This window comes from Aulostomus chinensis, chromosome 11 (genome assembly GCF_037954235.1).
Source record: "Aulostomus chinensis isolate RoL2024-O1b breed Wild chromosome 11, RoL_Achi_v1.0, whole genome shotgun sequence".
NCBI classification, from domain to species: Eukaryota; Metazoa; Chordata; class Actinopteri; order Syngnathiformes; family Aulostomidae; genus Aulostomus; species Aulostomus chinensis.
The window spans coordinates 11,569,522-11,587,692 of NC_141330.1; the positions used below are offsets into that span (position 1 = coordinate 11,569,522).

At 39.4% G+C, this 18,171-nt stretch overlaps 2 protein-coding genes across 2 annotated transcripts; one reads left to right on the forward strand and one right to left on the reverse strand.

Annotated features, from left to right (window-relative positions):
* Positions 1-2,336: 2,336 nt before the first annotated feature.
* LOC147253339 (uncharacterized) lies at positions 2,337-4,896 on the reverse strand. Its single transcript, XM_086218472.1, has 4 exons — positions 4,285-4,896; positions 3,808-3,862; positions 2,989-3,106; positions 2,337-2,809 (listed from the first exon to the last, which is right to left on the reverse strand). The coding sequence occupies exons 1-4, from the start codon at positions 4,579-4,581 to the stop codon at positions 2,785-2,787; spliced, it is 495 nt and encodes a 164-aa protein (XP_086074598.1). The 5' UTR covers positions 4,582-4,896; the 3' UTR covers positions 2,337-2,784.
* A 791-nt stretch (positions 4,897-5,687) lies between these two features.
* On the forward strand, positions 5,688-10,359 carry LOC147253340 (uncharacterized). The gene is made up of 4 exons (XM_086217207.1): positions 5,688-6,240; positions 7,143-7,197; positions 8,376-8,490; positions 8,574-10,359. The coding sequence occupies exons 1-4, from the start codon at positions 5,947-5,949 to the stop codon at positions 8,812-8,814; spliced, it is 705 nt and encodes a 234-aa protein (XP_086073333.1). The 5' UTR covers positions 5,688-5,946; the 3' UTR covers positions 8,815-10,359.
* Positions 10,360-18,171: the final 7,812 nt, after the last annotated feature.

The following is an 18,171-nucleotide window of genomic DNA, read 5'->3' on the forward strand; positions in this document are numbered from 1 at the left end:
AAATATAGTAAACAGACTTTTGGTTATTGATTTTTGATAAATAATTACAACTAAGGTGCAACAAATTAACACATTATAATCATTATCATCATGTTAATGATGACGAGCTCATGTCCGACAGAATGAGCTACTCTATTTACAGTATCATGATAGGTTTACTTGGATTTGAACTGAGTGTAGTTTGTTCCTGATTGTGTGTGTGTTTGTTTGTTTTTTTGACCAGGTTCTTTCTTATCTGTTATTGCTAATTTCTTGTTCATGCCATGGTATCTGCACTATGCCTCTGTGAGTAGGGAGGCTGTTGGTACGAGGTTGTGTTTGTCAGACAGATGGGTTTCCAGGACACTGGTGTACAGTACTAAAAGGTCAAAGATACAGATGATATGATTTTTATAACATCAGTAAGAGCTTACATTCAAATCATACTTCGAGGCAGCATAAGTAAGCTGAAATGGATTTTTGTTTCATTAAATTAGCAAATCTATTGTTATAATCCAGGCATGATGAGATAAAGGAGTGTAAGGCAGGTCTTTCAAATGTAAATTGTATCATATTATTGACATATTTCTCTGATAACACAAATGTGACTCAACTCAAAAAAGATGACTTGCAACAGTTCAACAATGCAGCCAGCAGATGTCAGAATTCGTTCTGACATCTGCTGGGATGGAAGTATCTCTGTTAAATATTCAATTTTTTCATAACATGTGAGAGATATTAAGTTGCCACAGTCTGTAGGTGAGCTCAAAATTCTGCCCTGAATCTACAGATTTAACATGCCGGAATTAAAAAAAATAAAATAAAATAAACAAAACTGGTTCTTCATCGGACCACTGAAGCCAACCACACAGAACAGAGAATAATGAAGAGACATACTACAGCTGTCCACAGAGACAAGTTCCTGTGTGACTGACAGGAAGAAAACCACTCTACAGTAGCAGGAGAAAACCCCTCTTTAATCTTTCTAACAAGATTTTATGATCATGTTGCACAAAGGGAGCACATGAGTTGTAGGTCCAAAGTAGGTTTCCTGTCTGCAGTCTTTGTCAGATATCCCCCCCAACACACACACACACACACACACACACACACACACACACACAAAAATTACATTTACGGTATAGCTGACATCTTTTGCAGATAAATGTGACCATAATATAAAGAGCATTGTAATCAAACCACTTTTTATTATCTAGCACCAAGTCATTACAGAGGTTAACTCAATGCGGACCTCATATCACAGCAGGCCAACACCGCACTGTTTACGTATTTACAGAGGCCCAACAATCCCCCTGTGACCAAGCGCTTGGCAACAGTGGCGAGGAAAAACTCCCCTGCCACCTACTTCTTCTCCCTCATTAAGAATTCTTAAACACTGGATTATGCATATATGCTTCATTGCACAAGTTTAGCTGCTAGACACAAAAAGTCCCTAGCTTCAATTTTAAGCCAAATTTCAGCCTTTGTACACTCCCACAGTTTTCTGATGTTAAACTGCAAAAATCCTCCAACACAGCAAAGTTAGACAATTCAGCTGTAACAAAAAGAGAAGGGGGATATTAAGTGACACAGTGATTTACTGGGGAAAGTGGGCATCTCTGCCACTGCTTCCTTTATATTCTTGCTGACCTTGTTTAGTTTAGTGCAGTGGGCCTTAGTCATAAAATGTTCTTACAAATCCTAGGTTTTTCTGTTGCTCAGTTTAGTCTTAAAGACAGAAAGAAAAGCCTAGTTACTATTTGTATCTATTGCATACATTTTGAAACAAAGTCTGGCAATCCTGAGTGATTGACATTAATCAGGTTTTGTTTTTTGTAAGACCAAATTGAAGGTTTAGAAAATCCTACCATGTCTAAGTACATCTTCGTGCAGAAGAACATTTCTGTTAAAGAAGCCAGTGACCCTTTTAAAAAGGTGTGGATACACCCATCGTAATGTATTCACTTTGGTTATGGTTCATGTGGCTTTAATATAGCTAAAGCGGTTCATGCATGGTCTACTTCCCTGTCTGAGCCACTAACTCTTAACACTGTACATTTATTCTGCCCTTCTATGAATAGCACAACGTATTTGCTGCTCCAAGATTCTTGCAGCTTGCATACTGAACTAAAAAGGTGGAAAGGAAAACAAATGCATACAATGTTCCTCTTTAATATGAAAACTGCAGTGATGCTGCAGGTCTTAAACTCGATAGAAGATGGCACGTGTGTACCCTTTGTACACATTCCCAGTTCAATTTGAAGTATGTTAGATATAATCCTGCACCAAGATACAACGCATGCAATAATGGATTATTTTTACTTTAATTACAAACTTTTGTAGTTTATCCTTTCATGTCAGATAGGTTCTGAAGTATATTCTCAAGTCACAGATGTGTTTTCATGAAACACATTTTTCCACTGAATTAGATTTAAACTAAACAAATCGCCACACACACACACACACACACACACACACACAAAAATACTCCTCAGATTTAACAGATGATCACTTTCTCTCCATGCTGATACTGGGGTCTTCATCAGAGGGCATGACAACCAAGCTTGATCAAGGAAGCTATTCTTGATGAATTACAGTACACAACAGCTCAGTTTATTTACCTGTGAAGCCAGTAACTAGAACACAAATATACAGATATTCCCTTTTTTCCTTTTTTTTTTTTTTTAAGTATTTCTGACTTGATCCCTTGAGTCAAGAGCCATCCCAAGGGTGGTAGTATTACAAAAAGTTTCCTTGGACAGATGGCTTTTGTTTACGTTCACAGTCGGTGTCTCTGTATTGACTTCATTGAGAGATTCCACACAGTTTCCTGAAAAATAAAAATAAAATGTTAAATGTAGTTTGCAGAAACCCAAAATGACAAAAATACTTATGTGGTCCTGATATTGCACCCATGGCTTCTGTTGATTTTTTTTTTTTTTTTTTTAACTCTGGTCGGGCTGATGACAGGACCTTATTCTGAGGATGTGAGCTTGTTTCAGTTCTTACCGGGCTTCCTCAATAGCTGGATCAGCAAAAGCACAAATAGCTTTGTCTCTGTCCAAAATCTGCTGCTTCAAGCCTTGAATCTCTGTTTCAGCTTTCTTTTTCTCCTCCTCATGACCAGCTGAGGAAACAAAGAGAGAGAAACAAATATTAGGATATTGACTTTAGCAATATGAAGACTGGTGAAAGAAACCAAATATTTTCTGCTTGGAGTTCTATAAAAACACTTGTCAAATCTCATTCCATGGAATCTTGGTGGCCATGGGGAGAGAAAATATAACTTATGGACACAAGATATAATTTGCATGAAAATAATGGAACAAATCATATCTTGTAGCCATGAAATGAGGAAGTAAATGATAGCTATAGATGACAGTGACCAATTAATGTAAAATGAGCGGGGCTCATCACAGATAATGGTCATAGTCTTTAAATTTCTCTCTATGGTGACTCCAGGGCACCGTATATGCTTTCTCACCGGCGTATTTGAACTGAATTATTTCAGGAATTAAAAAAAAAAAGTACCTGGTAGTGAGAGATGTCAGAGGCACCTTTAAAAAGGGATCGTTCTGATTTACAAAGTTTAGTCCCATTTCTTACTTACCAGCGATGCTTTTACTCAACTTTCCAAAGCCACAAGGCACATGTTCCAAGCAAGAAATTTGACAATCAACATCAATACTGCTAAGTAGCAAACAGGACTCAACTTCAAAACATGTTTTTTTAATCCCTTTAAAAAAAAAATAAAAAAAGGCAACAGAAGTGTATGTGTGTGTTATTCACCAGTCGTTGACTTCTCTGAGTCAGAGTCACACCACTCACCTTTGAGTTTGGTTATGGCCTCTTGAATGCCTGTCTTATTCTTCACTATTTCTGCCTAAAGCAAGGACAGAGGAGAAAGTTTGGCAGTGTTTGAGGGAGGAAAAATAAGACTCAGTATCTGTCAACTATTTTTAAGCAATTGTATAATGACACCAAGTGCGTGAGAAATTCCCCTGTAGGTGAGTGTATGTGTGTTCTTGTACTTGCTACATATTGAGGACTAGAATAATATTGAACTGACAGAGTGAGGACATTTAGCCAGTCCTCACGTCTTCAAAGACCAAGGTTGAGGCCAAGACTTGGTTGAGGTTAGAATCAGTTTTAGGTTAAGTTTACGGTCAGGCAGTCAGTTGAGATGGTCAGGTCTCGGGTGAGGGGCTAGCGAATGTGTTACGTCGATGAAAGTCCTCACAAAGATATAAGTACGTGTGTGTGTGTGTGTGTGTGTGTGTGTGTGTGTGTGTGTGTGTGTCTTGCCTTCACTGTGTTACACGTCTCAAGATTTTTCTCATGCCCCTTCAATGTTGCTTCAGCTTCTTCTCTCTTCTTCTTCAGCTCAGCTATCTTGGCACCGACGGACGCAATGGCTGTCTTCAGGTCCCTGACAATCTTTTTCATTGTGATAATGGCTTCCTCTTTCTTCTTGACCTCTATCGAGTCGTCGTTCGTGCGGGTTTTCAAATTACGCATGTTTATCTCCTGTTGCAACGTCTGGAAGATCATCACCCCCATGACAGCGACACTGAGGCCGAATAAAACCACCGCCAGCTTCATGTTGCTATAGAAGACCAGAGAAGATTTGTCGGCTGCTGCCAATCACTTGATGATCATTCCGGGTCTCTCTCTAGTCATCAAGCTCCCTTGTTCTGCAGGACTGCAGCTTGTAGAGTAGTAACCGGCTCTACCTGCCTCACAAGCTGGGCGTGTCAAGCCAACTATTTCCTCGTTGTCAGTGCGGTTCTCTCGGATAAACAAGCACTCTTACCCACGCAATACCTGTGTTGGGAACAGGCACTGCTAGAATGAAGCAAATGCATGTAACTAGGAAAAGCTCATCTTTTTTTTCATGACGACATCCAGGTGCTTGGCTTCCTCAGGTGCGATGGCTTGGCCAATCATGTGACGTCACGTCAACCCCGAGGAAGACAGCTTTGGGGCTTCGAAACAATTCCATGCGAAATATTGCCTGTCATTTAATGTTCGTCACAGATGCTTAAGAGGATAAAGTACAAGACTTTTGATCGATGCAGTTCGGCAGGTGTATATCACCCTGCAATAAGCAACGAAGTTCATTTCTTATGTTAGTTGGTTTTAATCATGTTTGACAGTAAATCTCATCTCGTGATGTAAATGAGTACATTTGTAAGAAAATACTCCACCCCAGACCCCAAATAAATCTTGACTCTGGAATGAATTGTGTCAAACTAATCAAATTATTAAAGGAAAATTATATCTTGTGGCGACCAAATATTAAGAATTTTTTCGTAGTCTCACCCCTCTATCAGCAACAATATTCCCACATCAGTCCACGAACAATGATAATCTAGTGATCCAAAATATATAATAATATCATTCTAGATGACGAGTTTTTTTTTTTATAATACTTTAACACTGCACTTCTATTTCAAATAGCTTTTGCATGCAGCATTTCTACTGACAACGGGCTATTATCAAGTAGAATGTGTCTCCAAATACATTTTAAAACTTAAAACTTTAAAAATGTTTGTCTGTCAAATTAAACCCTTTATTTTCCCTCGGATCCGACTCTGCAGGGTTGCTCAAGGTGACCAGGATACAGATGCGGGAAGCAGCATGGGGAGCAGAGTCAACCTGTCTGGTTTAAGAAACCAGGAAGAGGGCGTGTTTACACCGCCGCTGAGCAGGGCGAGCAAACGCACACGCATCAATCCAGACGCGCAGGTGGATCAGCCTCCTTGGGTGATTGACTTAAACTCGGCAAACGCAGAGAGGTGCAGCAGGGGGGAATATCTGCTTTTAGTCAGGGCCGAGGACACGCTGATTCTCAACCCCACATGTGAGATAAAGAAGCTGAGCTGAAGGCCGTACATCTAGAGGAAGAAATCCATCCACCACAAGGACAAATATTTCGCGTAAAAAGACGCACAGCCCCTGTGAAACATGAAGGTTCAACTGCTGCTCCCTCTGACAATTGCGATGTCTGTCGCTTTGGTGGTGATCTTGAAAACACGCAAACATGAGCAGGACCAAGAGGAAAGACGCAACAGGTTTGAGAGTATGAGGCTGCGGGTGACACACGACGTGCTGGGAGAGTATCAGGGTGAGAAAATCGAGTCTGAGAACCTGTTGCTTAAGGCCAACACGGAGCAGAAAGTCGAGGAGGAAGATATGAAAAAACTGGAGACGAAAATAGCTGATAAGAAGTGGGAAGCGGATATCTGCCAGGGAAGTCAGGTATGGGGACACGGCGACATACGTGTGTGTTTGGGTTACATGTTCTCAACTGGAGGAAGAACTTCAATTTCCCGTTTAAGATGGCTATTATATTAAAACGCAGCACTGTAACCTTACAAATGCATTGGTTGACTGTTGATTGCTGGTTTCTTGAGTAAAATATCCCTTGTAAATGAATCTGTGGGAGAAGAGCAGCATTTTCTTTTGTTCATTCCAAAGAACACATACTTTCATAACCTGTTTCACCTGATGAAGAGATGAATCAGCAGTCTTCAGAGCCCTAAGTGACAAGAGGACTGCAGGCATATCTGCAAGCACATTGCTTCCTTTTTTTCCCCCCTGCAATACTGTATGTTTTCCCAGCCAGTAGAAATATTTGAACTGTTAATATCCCTGTGCTTAGCCAGCATTTACTAGAAAGCGGTCATAGATAAATTTATGGATTTTACAAAGCAATCAAGTCCCCACATCTTCATAAAAGAAGCATCGGTTGGTGCTCAAATAATGTATTTTTCAAATTAAGTAACTAAGGAGTCAGAAATTGTTAAACCGTAGCTCTGTGTGGTCTGTCATGGAAAATCAGAATCATTTCCATTTTGTTCAGTGTTAATTTCTTCACAGAGAATTTAGGTGATTCTTCCGTGTTCTTCATGGCGTTGAAAGAAAACTTTTAGGGCCCAGAAAATGACAAAGATGTTGTGGAGTTGTTGACAGGCCATGACGTGCTTCACAGTGTTCACACCAACAACTTCTATGTAGAAGTGTTCTCGTATGTCCTGTACAAGTCAGAGTGAGTTGCTTCATCAAAGTTAAAGGTGCAGGATGTTTGGCTGTAATAAGAATCCACAGACACAGATCGACAACTACACCTGTCTTACCTAGATGCTTTTGTTCACTTTCAGAAACCAATAAAAGATGAGACTGCCACAGCAGAGAAAGAACTCAATGATTTGAAAGGTAAGACGTGCTTGTAAGAGCTGTGTACACATAGAAATATTAACACACCATTTCCAACACACCATTTGGTACTACTAAGAGAGGAAGAAGTACATGTACTTCATACCACACAATCTGATGTGGAAGAGGGAGGATCAAAGTGCGATCTTAATAGGTCCATTGGAAATATCTGCTTTTGCTTATCCATTTCAATTTAGAGCTAATGTATACATTTGTTGCATGGTCACACATGATACTGGTATGATTGTGAATAGTCACTTTGAGTAAATGGGCAGATCAGTGCGAACAGTGGCTGAGAGTTATAACAGCAATGGCGACTTTAGCGCTGTTCCAATACCTCACTCACGCAAGAATGGATTCCTTACATAATTAAGGGAGAACTTTTGCCTCAAAGGCTTTGTGACAGAAAGCCAGCTTGAAAGTCTTTGTCTTATATGGTAATACTTTGAGATGTAATGTTCTTGCGCTTGGTGGAGGACACTTTCTCTAATCTCGCTGTATGCTTAGATGTACAATGACAATGAAGTCTATTCTAGTCTCTAAACCTGAGGGATTCCTGTGATAAGCTATTGCTTGTATTCTGTTTGTTGTAGCATCAATTAGACAAGAAGTAGAGGGTATAGCTTTCAAAAAGAGCAAAAAATATTGATTCAGACTTTTGAATGAACCCACCTAGCTTGTGTGTGAGGTGTGTGTGTGTGTGTGTGTGTGTGTGTGTGTGTATATATATGTGTGTATATATGTATATATATATATATATATATATATATATATATATATATATATATATATATATATATATATATATATAAAATTACACATAGAAGTGTGTACTTGGGTTTCTTAAAGCTGTAAGAACTGTTCCCATCAGTTTTTCAATTATACTTCCATTGTTGGAGGTGTAATTTTGATTATGATGATCAATGAGAAATTCCTTTTCATATTCAATCTGAATTTTACAGGAACAAATTTTGGTGACCTAACCTTTATTATTATTATTATTATTATTATTATTATTATTGATCTTAGTACTTTCAATTTTATGTACCACTCATGAAACGCTTAAATTGAGTAAAACCATTTTGAAAAAGAGAAAAAAAAAAATTTCAGCATTTTCTTCTGATGTGAGTGTAAATCAAAGAAAATTCCTCCTGTTGATTTTTTTGCCACCCCCACAGGTGAAACCAGTAAGGAGAAAAATGGCTGGACTGCTGAAATTAAATCACTGACAGACCAACTCGCAGCACTGAGCCCAGTGTGTGCCCATTTGAAACCAGGATCAGAAATGGCAAGGTATATACGGTTAAAGCATGATCGCACATGTCTGCATTTCTGCTTTCATGATTGATGTGCTGTCAGTGCATCTTCTCTTCCAGCAAACTGTGCAGCAGTGGACAAGCTGCAGAAGCCCCAAAACAAGAAGAGCCAAAAGCAGAGGCTGCCCAACCAGAGCCCCCCAAGCCACAAGAGCCAAAAGCAGAAGCCCCTAAGCCAGAAGAACCAAAGGTAGAGGCCCCCAAACCAGAGGAACCAAAGGCAGAAGCCCCCCAGCCACAAGCCCCCCAGGCAGAGGCACCAAAGGCAGAAGCTCCCCAGCCAGAGGCCCCCAAAGCGTAAGCCACATCGAGGAGATGAAGTTTTACAGACAGTTTTCCACACTACAAACATACATCTGCACAGTTCCACAGTTTATGCAAATGGACGTTATTTGCATCCTGGTAAATGTGATGTCTAATACCAGTGGGAGATGAAAGTAGGATGTTACTGGAGATGCCGTTTCAAAATGTTATTTATTTTTGTGGAACGAAATAAGAGTCAAGTTGTGATGCTTGATAAATGTTGTTAAAGATACATTTTGGTGGGGGGGGGCATTTATGTGTGTGTATGTGTCTTGGTGCACAATATTTTTTATAAGATAGCCATAAAAAACAATGATTGTATTTCCCACGTGACAATTGAAAGGTATGTGAGTTTGAGTGTTGAGTGAAGCAGGCAGAACTGCATTTTTCATGCTGTAATTCACACAAAGGAAATTAACAAAGCAGCTTCCCTGACGTCTCCTCCCCGTCGTGCTGTCCATCTTTTTTTTTTTTTCTTTCCACAAGCTGTCCATCAAAATTGTACTGGAAACAAATCAATATACACTAGTGATACAAGTGGGTTGGTTTGTATATCATGTACCAAATTGATCCAAGGAGGATTGAATCAAGGAGACTTTCACTTGGTAACTGAACCCTGAAGGTATCTCACCTTATTCTAGAGGTTGTTCAGTTCTGATTGAAGGGCAGTTCTAAGTATTAAGCCACTGCCGGTTCAACCAGAGTGTCTTGGTTCCAGGCGCTGAAGGACACCCTCACACCAGCCGTTCTGGTGGTACAAAGGGACCTACACACTATTTGGCAGGTGGTTTGAATGTTTTGGCTGATCAGTGTAAAGGTTACAGAAAAAATCCAGAATCCATGTCAGAAGGGGGATCATATAAGATCCACAAGTGGAAACACAGCTTGAGCCTTTGCTTGAAGCTCCTCAGACTCTAAAGCCAAGACCTGGACCTGAACTGAAGATAGAAGGACCTGGAAGAAAACGTCATAATCCCGGAGATAGAGGACAGAATGAGATGAATACATGTCATCTGTCAATATGCTTATGCACGCAATATGAAATTATTCAATGAAGTCGAAGTTAAGTATATGAGTAAAAATGCTAAAATGACATCTATAAGAGGGGGGAAGTGAATCTGACATGTTTACATCAGGAGAAATGGACGGATGCAGATGTCTGAGTGGAAAAAGGGGAAGCATCATCAGCCTCACTAGCGCTCAAACTGTTAGAAGTTGATCACGCCATCTGTCTTCGGTGGTATCAGGAACATCGCAAATGCAGAACTTACGGAGAAAGCCGGGAACCCTCAAGATCAAGATCACCTGTGCTTTGACTCTGATTTCATCTGCATTACTAAAGACTCCTCCAGGGGCCTGGAGGTCTCCAGCTCAACTCTGGGTGATGAATGTGATTCTTCATTCAGAAATGTGGGAGAATTTGATTATATCAGTCCGGACGGTTAAAGATGGGTATCTTATTGAAATGTTTATCTTGAATTTGTGGAATACCTTTTTAGTCTTTTACTGTTCATCTCTGCACTCTGTAAATAAAGCAAATATCTCAAAGAAATCTGGTCAACTGGACGTAAGTTTATCTTGAAGACGTTTCACCTCTCATCCGAGAGGCTTCTTCAGTTCTAGTGAAGAGTGTGGAAACTCCAAGCTTATAAACCTATGTGGGAGTGGTCAGTGCTATTGTGGTGGAAACGACCCTCCCGTTTCATTGTGTGAGTCTATTCTTGGGATATAAAATTGCAAATTGTGCATATTCTTGATAATCGGGGCCATGAAGAGAGGCTCTTTCTTTAATCTATACTTTTGTATAAAACATAGTAGTAGTTTAATTTTCCGGAAATCAACAAATGAAGGGCGCTGTGGTTTACTTGGGTGTTTTATGCAGCATGAGGACTATGAGAATAGGACAGCTGGACTAAATCCCAAACTTTAGCCTAAATTATAGGCTGGAGAACCTTAAATCTTACTAAAACCAAAGTTGAAATAATACAATTTTAAAAATCCTTGGACATTTTTTAACACGGAGAAATGATGTGAGATATTGATTTTTCATAAGCAGCCTTAAGTTTTAATGATAAGTAACCTTTAAATGTGTTGCACTCACAGTACCATTTTGTGGAGTGTCACGTTTAGTGAAGGCTTGTGGATTTAGTTGATGGCAGCGCAGCAGGTTCAGAAGGCAGGTGCAGAACATTGGAGCAAGCGAGGTGACACGACGACACAATGGCGGACAGAAATAAACACCAAAGTGAAGCACATTATAAAATGAAAGGAGCACCGACTTCACATATTCTTGATAAAATGAAAATTACACAGAGCAACAATGAGCTCAAAGAAATAAGAGGGGGGCTGAGTGGCCACTGAATCGTGTGTGTGTGTGTGTGTGTGTGTGTGTGTTTGTATTGTGTCCATCCATGGTGTATCAAGGTTCCGTTTAATCTAATGACACTGAAATTAGTCGTTATATTGACTTTGAGCTGAATGTCTGAGCCAGATGCCAGCAGCAAGTCTGGCCTTGGATATGTGCTTGTGTCAGTGCAGTAGCACGAAAGTCTTAACTGTGCAAACCTCCATAATCACGTAAATAATAAGCACAGTATTGAAAACTGCAGTTCAAATCTTCATGAACACAGGTTTTCATGGTAACATTACTTGAAAGAAAGACAAAAACACTTGTCTTCATAAAACTCTATCAGTGAGTTCAAAAATAGGCTGTCACTCTTCCTTCTCAAGGTTTAATCAGATGAGGAGATTAATAATGTGAGTTAATTCACTCTCTTGACTGGTAACCCTACTGGGAACCTCTGAAGCAGTTAGGAACAAAAAAACACTGTCTCTTTCACTGTTCTGCTCTCAAACTCCGTCAAGTGTGATTCATTTCTTTATCTGTCGCACATCCTCATACCCTGTGAGGTAGCTCTTCTACCTCGAACACTGAAAACACTGAGATCACCATCGAATAATCGTTGTTCACTCTCTCTTCCTTAGTGACCCTGCCTCAGGCCCCGTGTGTGTGTGTGTGCGCGCGCGCACGTGTCTGTATGTGCATGTGTGTGTGTGTTTGTATATGAGAGAGAGAGAGCGAGAGAGAGAGAGAGAGAGAGAGAGAGAGAGAGAGAGATATGTAATGCGATGACATTTTGAATCAAATTTTAAAAGGTTTCTGTTTTAAACGCTTAGCAAAGAGTCTTTCTTCTCTTTAGTGGGTGATGCCAACTGTATGACAGTATATTTATAGATGCATTTCATTACAGATGAAGATAAGCAGTCACTGTAGAGATAACGATCCACTGTCACTGCAGCATGCTGTACTGCATGTCTATCCTTGGAGGATGACGATGAGGATGTTGATGACGATGATGATATTATTATTGCTGCTATTATTATTATTGTTACGCAATGACCTAAAATTTTAATTAATTCACCGATTTTAATTTCGTTGTACCTTCAGTACGATGACTATAAAGCGTTCTGAGCTTCTGAAAAGTATATTTGTAGGATCAGATTATTGGATCATTTTGAGTTTACAGCTTGAAAAGTTTTAACAAGGAATTTGACAATTCTAACATAATTGATCCTCTGGGTTTAACTGCCGCTTTTTAGAGCCGAAGCCTTGATCTGGGAGCCTGGTGCAGATCTTCGATGGAGGGGGAAACACCTGAATAAAACCACACATTAACACACTTAAACTGTGGTGCAATCCGGGTTGTCTTATTATTTGTTTAATCATGTCTTTTATGACCCTAAATTTACTGATTCATATCTAGTGGAGGATGATGATAGGTCTGTTTACATTTGTGATGTTGTTAACTTCCAGGTGATTCTATGCAGAATCACATCAGTCTGTTTTAGCATCAGAGAGTGCTTTCATCATCTTTGAAACTACTTGAAAATAAACTGTTCTTATTTTGCTTTGTATTGAATGGGAACTTTAATGAATTCATTGATTATAACTTTAATGTCATATAAAGAATATATACACCCCATGTCAACTAAATACACCCATTCCAAAGAACTGGATTAACTGATGATCAGGCTCCAGTAACATTTTTGGTCAAACAAACAGAGATAATGAGCGTTTAGTGTTTCTGTGGACTTGATACATGAGCAGTAAAGCCCAGCCACAGTGTAGCTCTGCCTGAACAGGCAGTACACCAGTATCTTTGTGTTTTCTATCGTTAAAAAATGGCAAACGAGGGACGTTGCATACAGAATATAAATAATACTTGGCAGTGCCATTGATTCATTTTTAGTCTACATATGGATCTTTTTTTCATCCTTTTGCTGTACACTGTCATGTCTCCCTTTGCCCTCCATCTGTTACACACCCCCAGATTAAAATACTCCCCCGGGCTCACAATTAGGCAATCAGAGGGCTGTCATTCTGCCCCAGTAGGCTCACAAGGTCAGAGGAGAGGATACAGACATGCTGGTGAGGCTTGATGTCACAAACGAGGCTTTATATATATATATATATATATATATATATATATATATATATATATATATATATATATATATATATATATATATATATATATATATATATATATAGTGTAGTTTCATGAGTGTGAACATTTAAAACAACAATGTGCCTGCGTGGAAAAAATAGTATGAAGCAGTGTTCACATATAATTGATGCTTGACATGAAACAATACTTCACATCTCTGGGAATTTTTCTCTATATTAAGGAGAGAGAATGAATCGTATTAATCAGCTGCACATTGGTTCAACACGCAGTTCTCATGATGTAAAAACAAACGAGTGAAAGTGGCGCGTCCTTCACTAACCATCACATCGGATCCATGAAGTGAAGTCAGCACATGTAAAAAGTCCCACAGAGAGATGACGCTCTCACCGGTCACCTTGACAGCCAGAGGTCATCTAGAGTTTATTTTGACGTTAAACATTTAAAGCGGTCTGTGCTACCTCTCCATGATCCCAGATCCAAACCTGATAGTGACTTTGGGGCGTCCCGTAAATCATAGATGGTAATTCTGTTCTACTTGTGGGATTATGAAGTGATGTTGTGAAGTTGATGTGATGCTACATGTTGAAAGTATTTCAGTAAATGTAAGCCAATATACAGTACTGTTAAATATGCTTCATGTAAAATTCCTTAATTCAAAAATTGTACTCAAGTAGAGGAAAATGTTTTTGTTTCATATAAGTAATTCATCACAAGTGGGGAATTGTGTTTTATTATCACGTTACCTTGTGTCATTTGGTTATCATTACTTGATCACCAGCATGTCAGATTCTGGCTGACCAACGATTACATTTCTACTCTTTTAAGCTGAAATGGCATAAAAATGACACATCAAGTAAAAGTTCAACTTTAATGAACAATGCAAAAGATACATCAAACACAACTATGATGCTCCCATAGAGCTAATTGTAAACAAATGATGCTGCATCCATCACTTGGGATAAAATTAGTGGGACTCACTAAATCACTGTGAACTGTAAGTAAAAAAGTAGAATGGTTTGTGGACAAATAAAACTCCAGTTTCATCTCAAAGTTTGGACTGAGCCACTCAGCAAGTGGGTCATCTGCATCTATAAGCCCAGTGGCATTCATAATATTCATAATATTAATGTCAACAGTACTTAATGTAAACACAGAACGGTATCGATCGCCACACACTTTATTTACATGTTTTCGAATACTTTGGAGTCCTATTCCTTTCCTCTTTTTTTTGCAAAATTGTAAATAACCAAAATTATGCATGTGCATATGAGTTTGTTCTTTTGTTATAATTTAAGATATTTTTCATTTGATGTATTTTATATTCTAAAGAAAATTTGAGGATACAGTGGGTGACTTTGTAAAGTGACCATCTATGTTCTCGTTTGTCCTCCCTACAGGCAGTAAGTTAGTAGACTGTGCAGCTGCAGTCGTGTGTGTGTGTGTGTGTGTGTGTGTGTGTGTGTGTGTGTGTGTGTGTGTGTGTGTGTGTGTGTGTGTGTGTGTGTGTGTGTGTGATGGGGCAGGGTAGCTCACAGAAGGATGAACATCACATCTATTGATCAGGCTAATGTGGGGAGGAAAGGCTGCAGGCCACAGCAGTTGATCAATACAGCTCTAATTAAATGTGGAACTGAACGTGTGTGTGTGAATATGCGTGCTACTGAAGTGTACAGGGGCCCCCCCGAACTCTCAGCCTTGTTGTATATATAAATACTGTCCCACTGAGGAATCCCTCACATACACTCATCCACAAAGATCATAGCTCACACACATATTTAACCAGTAGACTTTTTTTCATGGTGCAAATGTTTTATCAAATGCTTGTTTGCCAGCTGATGGAAACAGTGGGATGCTGAGTCAGGGAATGGGTGAGTATCATCATATTTATGTTTGCATGGGATATTGGAGTGACTTTTATTCAAAGTAAGAGTGTATGTGTGTGTGTGTGTGTGTGTTTTTTTTTTTCCTGTCAAAATGTTCCTGAAGTAAATAGAAGCACTGCTCCCTGAAGGCCTGTCCAGTGTGTCTTATGTCAGGCAGGTTTTTCCAGTTTTTTTTCCATGACACAGGCTGCGTGTTTACTGCTGTTTTGGACTAAGTCATGTTTAAAGGATTTTTATACCTTTTTCACTGCCACGTCTCTCTTGTCTGCTGCAGGCTTTTCAAGGCTACTGAGTCTCAGACTGGCTGGAGGCTGTGTGATATGTTTGATATTCGGTTGTTCTTGTGCTTGATCATGTCAACTAAATATCAGACATATTCCTACAGAGTCCAGCACTGACTTCTGACCCATGTGATGAAAAAAACAAACAGACATGAAGCAAATAGTTCAGGTACATATTTGTTATGAAATCATAATTGCTTTATTCATTTGCAAAGGTAGTGAATGATTTACAAAAACTGATTGCTTATGACATTTCTCTTTGTGTGTTACATGTTATCTAAATAAAACTCAATGACCTTGAATATCAAGTTTCTGCGTCCATTGTCTGTCATTCTCTCTCTTGAACACACCCGTCCATACTCTGACTGACAAATGACATACAGTATTTTTTAAACAGCACAATAGGATCCAAACATCCTGCTCCATGAGCAAACAGGTGTGTTATACCAAGGGGAAACAGACAGACCTGACAGCAGCCAAGTGCTTCACTCTCTCTTGTCCTCGACTGACAACAATGCAATAATTACCATTCTCTCATTGTTATCCACTGTTTCATTTTTCCACCTGCACTCCTGCTGCTTTACAGTGTTTTCCTGTTCACCTCACACACATACACACAAACAGAGGCTGTGAAGTGGCGACCAGCTCATCAGGAGGAATTTCCACATCGTACGCTTATCTTCACTTATTCATATATATGTGTATAAGTGTGTATACATATGTATGTCTTGGTCAGGACATCATATTGTGGACATGCAACCCAAATGCAAGAACAAATTTTTAGTACAGAGTTATAAAAGTTAGTGAGTGGCTACATGTGGCATTGTTGCCCCCATCAGGGGGAATGTTGTTTTACTGTGCAGGGTAAGATGTCACATGGGATTCGTAACAAATAACACAAGAAAAGCAAATAGTTGGGGAATTATTTCAAATGTCTTCTAGAGTTGATCAGTGGATGGGACTGATAATGGCATGCAAGAATGAAGTGGCGCAAATGGAAATTTTGGAGTAAGACAAGTTGCTCCAAACTACCATGTTTGCAAAATCTTCAAGTTAGCTTGAAGAATAGTGAGGGACAGAGACAGAGAGACATCAAGAGACATTCTAGTCTCTCCTTCACCAGGTACAAATGTATACTTGTAAAGATTTATAGCAAAGAGGAAATTATTTTTAAAATGTTGTTACTTCTTTTTTTTTTACTTTAGAAAGTGAATAATAATAATAATTTTATGATATTAGACCAAGTAAATAAGTCGGGGGGGGGGGGTCAAACCAGCAACCCTCAGATTGCTCTTCCACCTTTGTCACAGCATCCGCACTCTGATTTTAACTGTGCAGGCATGAATAAAGCCGGATCGTGTCTTAACATTGTTGTCATTTATTGATTTTTCTCGTAGCCGTCGCATCAGACATGTGACACATATACCTCGGATACTGTTTTTGAATGAATTAATTTCACATGGAGAACTAATAACACTTCCTCCCTTCTAGCCAATTATTCATTCAAAGGAAATTTTATTAAGTCACAGGCTGTTTCTAAGATAGCGTAACAACTTACGTCCCAGTGTGCACAAGCCGGTGGGGGCAGAGACTGGAAAATTGTGGCGCTGATGTGAGTAACTATTTGCTTTTGAAACAAATGAGGTCTTTAGGTTTGAGGGTATAAAATGTGAAAATGCTCCAAACAAGCATGTAGCACCGAATGATGTACTGAGGATTAAAACTGCACAAGTCACCATTTAAATCATAACTACTCTTGAAAGCAGTTAAACCAGAAATCAGGTTTGAGCTCTTGACACTTGTCAGGTTTGATATTGAGCAAGTTGATCCTGTTCAGTTGGGTCATTATGATCTAAGTTGGCAGGCATAGTGATTGTAATCAAAGTAAATGTTTAAGATAGGAAAGAAGTGTTAAGGTTAGAGGAACCCTCCAGGTAAAGTAAATGAAATCTCTTTATAACTAAGAGACAAATCTGTGTTTGAGAGTCCACGTGAGCTTTGTTAACAGAGGATTCATAGTTGTTTAGTCAAGCAAATCCCAGCACAAAGACAGAAAACACCGTTCTCCGACATGAATAAGAAGCTCTCAAATGACCCACAATGATGCAAAGAACATAAAAAATACAATTAACTTCAGTGAATTATGTAAGACCATTATGAGAATATTGTAATTTACATGATAATTCATTGAGACTCTGATATGAAATTGAATTAGGTAACTGATGTGCATCGTTACATCGTTAGTTGGAGAGAACCATCCGTAGCATACATTTTCAAACCCAAGATTTCGTAATGAGCTTTTAACCATGTATTAATTGAATTTGACATTTGAGGTGCATCAGATGACGAGCAGGGTCAAGGGTTCATGTGTACACATGCACGCGGCTCCTGTGCAGTACAATAGGCCACTGGCTGCCTGGCCGCTGATGGTGCCACCATGTGATCCAGAGATAGGGGTCAAATGGCTGCCCCCTGAGACAAATGTTATCTGAAAGAGTACACACTGTATACTCTGGGGCCAATTCCTAGCTAACTAGAGGGAATGACGAACATTGCACTAACAGCTGAATGAGTTTCTGTGTGCATAGTGTTTGTGTGTGTGTGTGAAGATATGGAATGACAATTAATGAGCAGGGGGAGGGGGGGCAAACCAAGATTGAGGGGAAATGGGTGCAGAGATAAAGACGGTACGGTGCGGTATAAATATCAAGAGTGGCGCTGA

Excerpts from the sequence above, each read along its gene's own strand:
- LOC147253339 (XM_086218472.1), bottom strand. The coding sequence starts at position 4,581 with ATGAAGCTGGCGGTGGTTTTATTCGGCCTCAGTGTCGCTGTCATGGGG. Across the intron at positions 3,107-3,807 it reads GGCCATAACCAAACTCAAAG|CTGGTCATGAGGAGGAGAAA; the intron begins GTGAGTGGTGTG and ends TTGTTTCCTCAG. Across the intron at positions 2,810-2,988 it reads CCAGCTATTGAGGAAGCCCG|GAAACTGTGTGGAATCTCTC; the intron begins GTAAGAACTGAA and ends TTTATTTTTCAG.
- LOC147253340 (XM_086217207.1), top strand. The coding sequence starts at position 5,947 with ATGAAGGTTCAACTGCTGCTCCCTCTGACAATTGCGATGTCTGTCGCT. Across the intron at positions 6,241-7,142 it reads ATATCTGCCAGGGAAGTCAG|AAACCAATAAAAGATGAGAC; the intron begins GTATGGGGACAC and ends GTTCACTTTCAG. Across the intron at positions 7,198-8,375 it reads AGAACTCAATGATTTGAAAG|GTGAAACCAGTAAGGAGAAA; the intron begins GTAAGACGTGCT and ends CCACCCCCACAG.